We start from the raw sequence: 10,124 nt of genomic DNA, 5'->3' as shown, positions 1-10,124 counted from the left end.
TGGCCGAAAGCTGAATCTCAATTTCACACAAAAATCAACAGGTTTGTCAGTTTAGATTATAGAAGAACTTTATTAGACACAACATGTTTAAGAGGAACAAAAAGTTATCTGCTAAAACTAGTCTTTATTTACAAGATCTGTTCATTTTATACAATAAGAATGACAAAAAGAAAAGGTAATTCAAGTAGTGCAATTCCAATATATTTATACATATCCAGTTTCTTTCTTGTAGGCTATATGTTTTACAACGTTTATACAAATTCTAAACACATTCAGTAAATAGCAGTCATATACTTTGGTTAGAACTTTACTTTGACCAGCAAAATGTAGAAATAGACACTAGGAAACTTTTGTTGTATTGTTGATCATTTGTGGAGTAGCATCGCTGAGAGACAGTAATAACAGTTCAAAAACCTTGAGTCTTCATTTCACACACATTGAGCACAGCATGGAGAAAAACTTCAGGATGGCATCTCTGATTGAACAAAGTTAAAATAATTTAAAACCGAATTAAAAGCAAACTTGATTGTCTAAAATGCCCAGGTTATAACAATATGTTTGTTTACGGATGTCATTTTAAAGGTCAAGCTTAAAACATGCAGTCATCAATCTGTTAATATCTAATTACTAATAACACATCTAAACAAGAATTAACATTAGCCTACACAGAGATTTAAAGTACAATTCCACAATGCTTTTCAAAACATAAAATATAACAAACCTTGCAAATGGAATATATGATAGCCCATACCTACAGAAAACACAACACAATTTACTCTAATTTAAGTGTTATGCACTTGGCATTGAGTATTTGGTTATACAATACATTGATAAATGACATGCTTAAGTATATTAACGGTCAAACATCAGTGAAAACTTACCAAGCAAATGCAATGACTTGCAGAATGACAAACAGCAAAGTAAGTGCAAAGATTTTCCACTGTGGTTCACACAATGGGGTTAGTAAAAAAATAATACTTCATAATCTGATTCAGTATAAAATAAGGTTTAAGTATAGATCACAACTCACCCAAAATGCTGCACATAGTGTGAGAACTAGACATGTCTATAGACCAAAAGAAATGTGAAACTTAGTATAATGGAATAGACTTCAGACGAGTGGTGTGTATGTTTTCAAGGTTGCTTGTCTACAAAAGCGAAAAGGTTTCAATCCATTGCAAGACCCACTAAAATGTTTAAATAGACAATGAGATCCTTATGGTGTGAGTAAGTGAATTAGTGTGGTGTGAGTGACTGTCAAGTAATAACTCACTATCATAACAATTGTAGCCAAGGCTCTGGTCTTGTCACACATACGTTTCAGCTGTTTGATAGGTCCCATCAAAAACATAGTGCTGCCAGTGAGTTCAAATGAAAGTCATTCAACCAAAATAATAAATAGTTATCACATTTAAGTTGCTACAGTATGTTACTGTGGACTTGACGACTCACCTTGCTAAGGAACATAGATTGCCGAATGTGTAAAAAACAATGAAGAGAATTATACCCATTTTGGGAATAAACAGGCAACACACTCCCTGTGACATAAAAACATTATTAAAAATGTTAAAACAAGATTATGCAAACATTATTAAGAAGTTGCACTAAATAATAAGACAATAAATAGTTCCTCTTGTACTCTTACTAAAGATAGCCTACTTTAAAAGCCATGTGCATATTTTTCTTTGGCATTCCTGTAAACTAGTCAAACCGGTGATACCGCTTTCCGCCTATCCCTTTTCAATTCGCTTTAGTATGTTGGGATAACCTAAATGTATTATACTTAAAGTACAAGTCACTGACCAAGACAGAACACACTATTCCGATGACCATACAGGCGATGAATCCTTTCACTCGAGTTCCCCATCCCAGCGTGGACGCTTCATTCGCCGTCTTAATTGAGTGAAGCGACAACCGTGATTTACAGTACAGGTTTCGTTGAGAAGCAAATCACTTACCAAACTTTAGACATAAATTAGGGAGATATTATTTTAGTAAGTATACAAAAGAAATCAATCGCAGGAAATCACAACTAACGTTACGTTAACTTGTTTAAGTTATTGTACTCAAAATAGGGCATAACTTACCTGCAGTATATTACGGTTGTCATTATTTCCATGATCACGACCACCCAGAAACGCCCTGAGTTTGTCCATGGTTATATAAATCTCTTAATATCTGTTAAACTATTGCACAGTCTCATCGTCCAGCTGGCAGTCGTCTGACATCACTCATCATACCTTCACCTTCTGGGTTCCTTTCGGAACACTACAACCACCTGTTGTTTAAGCGCGCCACCTATTGGTAATTCACGTGTGTATCCAAACGTTTTGTACAGATTTGAGCCATCTAACTCTGCCAAAAGATCAAACGTATACCAGCCAAATGAACAACAGCAATTAATAATAGCATAGTTAAACCATTTTTAATTTAGAATATTTATTTATGTTTTAGAAACGGTTTAAACTATATTTATCATCAAATAAAAATAAATGAAATCAATAAATACATGTCCTAAGACATTGTAAGTGTCAGATTTCATACAATTGGCCGTCTTGAAATAAACTTCAGTGGAAATCACTAGCTAAGATATTGTCATGGCTGCCAAGAATTGAAAACATCAGTACATCTTTCATTTCATGACTGCAGAGTCTTAGGTTCATTAAACTACAGTGATCTGGATATGCATTTCATAATACCATGAAAAACTATTAAATAAAAATATAACATCACATCCTTGTGTGAAAACAAATAAAATACTGACAAGGCACAAATAATTCTCAAATTTACACACTATTAAGCCAATGAGAAACAATGCAAAGATGTATTAATAAAATAGAAATATAAAAACCTTAAACAAAAATACAAGGAAAACAAAAAAATCAAGTAATTGTTTTTTTTTTAGGAAGGGGTAGATTGATCCTGAGATGCCACATAGAAACTGGGGATGGAACTGTCAAAATAAATAAATAAAAAGTGACCACACAAGATATATTTCATGAATATGTACTGTACATACAGCTGTCTGGAGTGGAGTAGTGGTCACTTGTTTGAAGAAACTAATCTAATAGGCAAGACTGTCAATGTTTGCTCCCTTAAGCAAACACACTGTGACTTCTGCCAATAGCTCTTGAGGAAATTAAGATCAGCCTAAATTTAGTGACAATACCCTTGTGTCTGTATCTAGTAGACTTTATCTCATCGTTTTTTCTCTGACACAATGTTAAAATACACATCCTGCTCTGTATCCATGTGCAAGTGTGATAAACTCTCAGAAAATTTCATCTTCAGACTCCACTTCTTTCTCCCTCGGTTTCAAGAGCCCCATTTCCATGGGTGGCATTCTCCTCACTTTGGAACGGACACAACTGGAGAGAGAACATTGAACAATAACATTACATTTAATCTACTGTATGTCACATCATTTTACAAAAGGGACAATTTGCACTCACCCGAGAACAGAGCAGTACAATACAGAAACAATGAGCAATGCAAATGCTAGATGCCAGCAATAGCATAGTGTTACGAACATAGCATTGTCATGGTCTTTCAGATCCCATTTCACTTCACTGGGGGGGTATAACACATAGCCAACCTAAAAAAAAGGATGTCAGAAATTGCATTTAAACAAAAGAAAACACATTTACTTGATTTGTCTATTCACATATACAGGCACACACACATACTGACCTGCCAGAACCAGCTGCCCTGCAGTATGGTAAGAGTGGCTCTTAGCAATTCTAGCAGTATATTCCCCCTGTGGAAAACCTCCAGAAAGCAGATAAGAGCTTGTCCAAAGACGGCATAGAGTAGAAGGGTGTGAACGAGGATGTCAAGCATGTCTCTTCCATGCAAATGATAAAGAAAGAGGAATCCTGCAAAAAGCAAACATGCACATTGCATTTTATGACATGATTTCATGACATAAACTGTATACTTGATTATCAGTGTAAATAATGTTCTCTGACACTCTGCGTTATATGTGAATATATACATTTGTCAAAAGTTAAATTACACACTCTCCTACAGTCAAACAATATTTTTAAAAAATGTTTTAAATACCCTGCACATATTACTTTTCTGAATTGCTTTGGAATTTCCATCTTTAAAAGGAACAGACAGAGCAAGATCTTACCCTCATTAAAGAAAGCAAGACCCAGAAGCATACGGTCTAATGCCAGTGGGGCAATATCTGTGCTGTGGACGGTGAGCGATATGGCCCCTGAGATAGCAAAGAACAGGTACATGGTGGTGTGCTGCCAGTTCATGAGCTGCTCCCAGCGCTGAGAGGAAGAATCATACAGATGAAACTTAGGCCCACCTGCCAAAAACTGTTCTGCCAGCATGCCTGTGTAAATATCAAAAAAATATCTGTAAATTATAATTATCAGTAGCATTTAAAGGGGACATCGGACAAAACTGTCACTTTTTTTTTTTTTAGCTTTTTTGCATTTAGGTTTCTGGCGTGTCAGCCAGCTCAGAAAAGCTGAAAAAAAACACAGTTTGTTACGGGCTGTCTAAGTCTGAAACTGTAATGTAATTTACAGCCTAAAAAGGTCCTTAGAAATAGACTTTAGATACAATCTACAAATCTTTTTTTATCTTGTATTTAGTTATTTAGTACAGCACTATGCATAAGTCATAGTCACATAAGATGCTTCACCAAAACAAATGTTTTAAACGTTTTAAAAGTTTATTTAAATCTTTTGCTTTTAAATGTCAGCAGGAAATATCTTGGAGATTTTGTCACAGTTCCTGTACTGTCAAATAATATTTGGAAATCTATTTTGATATTTACACTGGCACACTAAAGCAAAAGATATAAATAAACATCTTGAGAACAATTTTCTGCAGACGTTTGCAGTACTCACTGCACAGTCATCACTTATGCAGTAGAATGTAGAAAAACAAACAAACAAAAAGACAATACACGGAATTTAGAAAGCTAAATGTAACATCAAAAGAAAAATGTAACTACTATACAGCTGACTCAAGAACTGTATATGCATACAACAATGATAAAAATAGGGTTTCCTTGCTGAAGCTTAAAGTGATAGATAGTTCACCCAAAAATAAACATTCTGTCATCATTTACGCACATTCTTGTCATTTCAAACCTATATGACTTTCTTTCGCAAAAGAAGATATTTTGAAGAATATTGTTAACTGGCCCCCATTCACTTGCATTGGTTTTGTGTCCATACAATAGAAGTGAATGGGGGCCAGTGCTGTTTGGTTACCAACTTTCTTCAAAATATCTTCTTTTGTGTTCTGTGGAAGAAAGTAAGTCATACAGGTTTGTAATGACAATAGGTCATACAGTCATGCATGTTTGAGTAAATGATGACAGAATTTTCTTTTTAAGGACTCTTTAATTATCCAACTGTAAAAGGCACTTTGATTTTGTAACAATAAAGACATGGCAGCAACTTACCAATAATAGAAAATGACAAAATGACTGCTCCTTCTAAGATTTCTATGCGCTGTTGGGTAGCTCTGGTTGCAAGCCTTCCTGCACCAGCACTTTTGTTCTTGCGGGCAGCGTACAGAAATGACTGCTTTCCGGCCCACCACAAACCAGTTATTAGGAAGAAACTTCCAGGTAATGCATGGCCTTTAAAACTTCCCATGATTTCTTAAATGGCCTAAAATTAAAAGAACAATTTTGTTTTAAAAAGTCACAATAAAATGGTCTTCAAAATGTTAAGTAATTGATATGTTCAGTGGATTACAGTTTACAAGTCGTTTAAAAAACTTGTGCTGCAGGCACTGAGGAAACTGGAAACAAGGTGGAGGCTAAAAAAGCCAAATACAGCAAGCCAAACACTGTACTTTTCAATAATTTCATTGCCCTCCAAAACAAAAACAAAAAGCAAACAATTTCAGACATGCATATCCACAGACAGAGGGGAATAGAAAATGTCCTCGAAGCAAATCAAGTTCTAAGAGCCCTTAGCCTCCATAATATGGGTCCAGATGAGCAGTGCTATTTAAAACAGCACACATAAAAACAGTAAACAGCTGAAAATACAGGTCAGAACTGAGATGAATGAGAAAAGCAGACAGAACTTTAAAGATGGGGTAACATGCTATTTCATGCATTCTGACTTCTTTACACTGTTAAACGTGCTGGCTTCTCATGCTTAACATGGTCAACTTGTTAAAAAACGAGTTGGACGTATGACGTAGTATTTCTGTGCTCGATACACTCCCCCAGCACTCCAACTTGTTTCGGAATGTTTTTTTATAAGTCTGGATCCCTGTTTCGTAACAGGGATCTTATTCCTTTTATTGGCCATTCTAACAGAAAAGCACGCCCACGCGTCATCCACCGAGCGAAAGACCACGCCCACACGCTAGCGTGAGAGAAAGAGCACACCCACGCGTCACCATCAATGCCGCTTCACTTGGCTGGCAGAAGTTTAGCTGTGTTTGTTTGCCAACTGCATTTCGGTGATGCATGTTACATAAACGATGGCTATAAAGCTGGATTTGGAGATTGAAAATGATAGATTGGGCAGTCCCAGTGCTAAAATATGCCAGACATGAACCGCACGCGGTAAGTCAAACTAAGTCATGTCTGTGTTTTGTTGGCAATTGGCGCATACGTGGCGTGCATAATGTAAACAACACGAAGGGATAATGCGATGATGTATTGTGTGCTCATGCTGTAGTTCTGTCCCACCTGCCTGCCTCCAGCTGCTCATCTTTTTCCGGAAATAATTGTCACGACTTTCGTGGGGTGAAGAACCCAAGCGCAGGCAACGGCAGTGAAGGGGTTAACAGATATTTATTTACACGAACACAAAACAAAAACCCACGAGGGGGTATCGAACAGGAACTAAACCAAAACAGAAAACAAAGACTTCCCACGAGGGGGCAAAATGAAAACAAGACAAATAACCCAAACTACAGGACACGACCAAACGTCATAAATCATAAAGCACAAAACTCACGAAATACGAACAGGGCAAGGACTAGGAACACGGGTGAGAGCACCAACATAATCCACACATACGTACAATCCACGAGCACAAGACAAAGAAACAAGAGGGTATTTAAAGGGAAGACAAACGAGGGATAACGACACGGGGCAGGTGTGGGTAATCAAACACTTAGGGAAAGATAACGAGGAAACAAGAGGAATGGGGCCAATGACAAGACACTGGAGAGAACGTATATTACTGTCAAATGGACAATAATATGTTTCTCTCCACACATAACCAAAGACTTTGTCATGGCTCTGCTACAGGACCAAGAAAAACATGACTAAGGAAGCAGAGCCATGACAATAATTGTACAGCTGCATCTCTCTTCTATAAATTTGATCAAACTAAATACTCTTCGAAGATATGAAGTATGCAATATAGGAAGATATGCAGAAACTGCGTGTGTTACCCCATCTTTAATTATTCCATTCTAAAAAGGATAACATTTCACACTATATAAGGTGTTTGATGTTATACAGTATAACATCAACATAAAATCAACCTTTTCTCCTCCAATCATTCAAACATGTGTGGACAGAAGTAATACTCAGAAAAGCAACAGGAAAAAGGTATTTTGCTTTTTTCCTTTTCTAGTATCTGATTTCTGTATAATATATATGTAGGGTGAATTAGTATACCACACCAATGACATTCAGATCTTGCGACTAAATTATCTGTTGAAAAGAAAGGCAGTCATTACTGCAATAATAAGATGTGTAAGTGTTTAATCGGTGTAAGTGTGTCCTTGAGACCATAACCTTTTATCAGATAACCGCTTCTGTTTACAACTTAGCTAAAATTCAAACCCGCTAAAAAGATTGCAGCACAAGTGGAATTAGCAGGTGTACTAATAAGAAAATAAACTGAAGAATGACCTTTTTTTGCTTCTTATTAATCTTTACTGTCCAGTGATTTTATTATAGCACTTGTGGCACTGAAAATGATTAGCATCTGTGATGCAGCTTTGATCTACGCAGCCTTTCAGGGCTCTAAACACCCCTCAGGATGCTCTTCTGTCACCATGGAGACAAAGCTCTGTACCTCTCTAATAAAGAGGGACAATCTTTTTTGCCCAAGACATGGCTAAACATGGACAACATTATGTACATAAAAACAAATAAATTCTTAGTCATTAATATAATTAAACTGGATTAAATACCCTTCACAGATTGATTTGCATTTGTTTAACTTTTGACTATAAATAAATACCACAGTTCAACAATAGTTAGGAAAACCATGGTTAATTTGTGGTTAACGTGTTTTAACTATAGTAATATTTTTTATTTGTTTTATTTGTAGTAAAGCCATGGGTAATTTTTGTAATGTTAAGCATCTGGATAGCGTTCCTCAGTGCACGTGTCAACAATACGATTAAGGAATAATAATAAAAACTAACATGTGACACGACAAGCTGACTCTTATACACCAGTGTAGGACCCTTCCTGGGAAACTCTGTCTGTACTATACAAGCACTATATACTGTAATAGGCTATATAAACATCTGAAAGTTTTACTTTTTTACCTCACATACACTGTTTCACTGGGTATAAAAGTCTACTGATTTACGTTTTATTGAGTTTTTCCTCAAGGCGTAAGACGAAATAGAGCTTTCCGGAGTGTAAACACAGCCTGAAAATATCAGTGATACGGGAATGCTGTGATTGTCTTTATTCACCAAAGATTGTTGTCGTACATAAAATGTAAGGACCAGAAATACATCAGCATGCCAGAGGTCCGTTACTTCACGTATGAATAAATAAAAGCGTAAACAGTAACTGGATAAGTGGTCAACAAAGTGGTCTTACCTTGGAGACTAACCAAATATTTGGGATTTTCTTGGAAAAAAGATGAAATCTCAAAGTCGATGTTTTCTCTCGAGTAGGCTACATCTGGTTCTATAACAGTTAACGTTACAGATAATCATCAAATTCGCTCAAACATCGTCACGTGGCTCCGAATGCGAAACAATTAATGTCTTTTGACCATTTTGATCTAGAATTCCCAACAACTTCTTCCACTTTTCCAGCTGTTTCGCCGCCAGATTTAGAGGGTTTATCTTTCCAGAGCGTCTTTTAACTAGAACCTCCCCCCCTAATAAACGATTGGCTCGTGCGAGTGCGTGGACGTCATTGATGGTAAATTTGATTCGTTAGGTTGCATGTCCCTCATGTTGGCGTCTTTTCCACGTGTGCACTTTTTCTCGAGTGGAACGGAGTAGACGAGCTTGCCAGACAGTTAACAACAAATTTAAGTGGGTCAGAAACGTAAAACAAAACAAGGTTTTGTGACAAAACCTTGGTAAATCATTTACACACCGCTATTAAGTCAAGTCATCTTGACACAAACTTTATAAACTACAGTACTAACTTGCATCAGTTTAATTCAATAAAGTATAACGGAAAAGTTTTTTCTATTTGGCTGGCCCATTTGTAGATAAATACATAGTGTGCGTTTGATTTTTATTGTATTATAAGAGCACATTATTTCGTTAGATTTTTGTCTGTTTATGATTATAGGGCGGAACTTAAGGGCAGAGTTTGGGTAGGCTACGTGCACAACGGCACGGTCAGAGGAAGAGGTTTCATCTGGGGATTATGATCCCCAACAAGTTTATTTCACGTTTTATAATATGTGGCATTCAAACTTGACAATATCATGGCAGTAGTAGTTAATCATTTAAACTGTTCCTTAAAGGTAAGCTATGAAAAAATATATAGGCTATACAAATATAAAAAGCAATACATGAACAATGTACTGTAGGCATAACATGTGAATATTAAAGTTAGGGATGCACCGAATGTTCGGCCGAAAATAGCAAAAAATGCAAGTTCGTATGTATGAAATGGCCGAATAAATTTTACCGAACATGACTCGTGATACGATCAAGCAGCAACCAGCGCAGAGAGAGAGAGAGACACGCGTGCGTTTTATTACTGCCGCAAACATTTTGGCAGTGCGTGTGTGTGTGTGTGTGTGTGTGTGTGTGTGTGTGTGTGTGTGTGTGTGTGTGTGTGCGTGCGTGTGTGTGGAGCATTTTAAAGTGTCAGAGAAAGACACAGCATGGGACTTTCCGCACGGAAGTAAATTTCCGAATGAAAGCGTCTTTACCGGTCGGTAACTTTACTTCAGACGGAA

The 10,124-nt window shown here is 36.7% G+C and overlaps 2 protein-coding genes across 2 annotated transcripts; both read right to left on the bottom strand.

Annotated features, from left to right (window-relative positions):
- Positions 1 to 59: 59 nt before the first annotated feature.
- Positions 60 to 2,333, bottom strand: sft2d2a (SFT2 domain containing 2a). The gene is made up of 8 exons (XM_057337928.1): positions 2,088 to 2,333; positions 1,804 to 1,893; positions 1,453 to 1,538; positions 1,274 to 1,355; positions 1,031 to 1,066; positions 882 to 940; positions 722 to 751; positions 60 to 475 (listed from the first exon to the last, which is right to left on the bottom strand). Exons 1-8 carry the CDS (start codon positions 2,154 to 2,156, stop codon positions 424 to 426), a joined length of 504 nt encoding a protein of 167 aa, XP_057193911.1. The 5' UTR covers positions 2,157 to 2,333; the 3' UTR covers positions 60 to 423.
- A 1,115-nt stretch (positions 2,334 to 3,448) lies between these two features.
- Positions 3,449 to 9,969, bottom strand: tmem45a (transmembrane protein 45a). The gene is made up of 5 exons (XM_057337927.1): positions 8,795 to 9,969; positions 5,435 to 5,645; positions 4,136 to 4,348; positions 3,691 to 3,875; positions 3,449 to 3,595 (listed from the first exon to the last, which is right to left on the bottom strand). Exons 2-5 carry the CDS (start codon positions 5,628 to 5,630, stop codon positions 3,449 to 3,451), a joined length of 741 nt encoding a protein of 246 aa, XP_057193910.1. The 5' UTR covers positions 5,631 to 5,645; positions 8,795 to 9,969.
- Positions 9,970 to 10,124: the final 155 nt, after the last annotated feature.

This window comes from Triplophysa rosa, linkage group LG7 (assembly GCF_024868665.1).
Source record: "Triplophysa rosa linkage group LG7, Trosa_1v2, whole genome shotgun sequence".
In the NCBI taxonomy this organism is placed as follows: Eukaryota; Metazoa; Chordata; class Actinopteri; order Cypriniformes; family Nemacheilidae; genus Triplophysa; species Triplophysa rosa.
Note: the sequence above shows the minus strand (reverse complement) of the source record. Positions and strands in the feature narration are given on the sequence as shown.

Excerpts from the sequence above, each read along its gene's own strand:
- sft2d2a (XM_057337928.1), bottom strand. The coding sequence starts at position 2,156 with ATGGACAAACTCAGGGCGTTTCTGGGTGGTCGTGATCATGGAAATAAT. Across the intron at positions 1,539-1,803 it reads GAATAGTGTGTTCTGTCTTG|GGAGTGTGTTGCCTGTTTAT; the intron begins GTCAGTGACTTG and ends TTTATGTCACAG. Across the intron at positions 941-1,030 it reads CACTATGTGCAGCATTTTGG|TGGAAAATCTTTGCACTTAC; the intron begins GTGAGTTGTGAT and ends TGTGAACCACAG.
- tmem45a (XM_057337927.1), bottom strand. The coding sequence starts at position 5,630 with ATGGGAAGTTTTAAAGGCCATGCATTACCTGGAAGTTTCTTCCTAATA. Across the intron at positions 3,876-4,135 it reads TCTTGCTTTCTTTAATGAGG|GATTCCTCTTTCTTTATCAT; the intron begins GTAAGATCTTGC and ends TGCTTTTTGCAG. Across the intron at positions 3,596-3,690 it reads AGGGCAGCTGGTTCTGGCAG|GTTGGCTATGTGTTATACCC; the intron begins GTCAGTATGTGT and ends CCTTTTTTTTAG.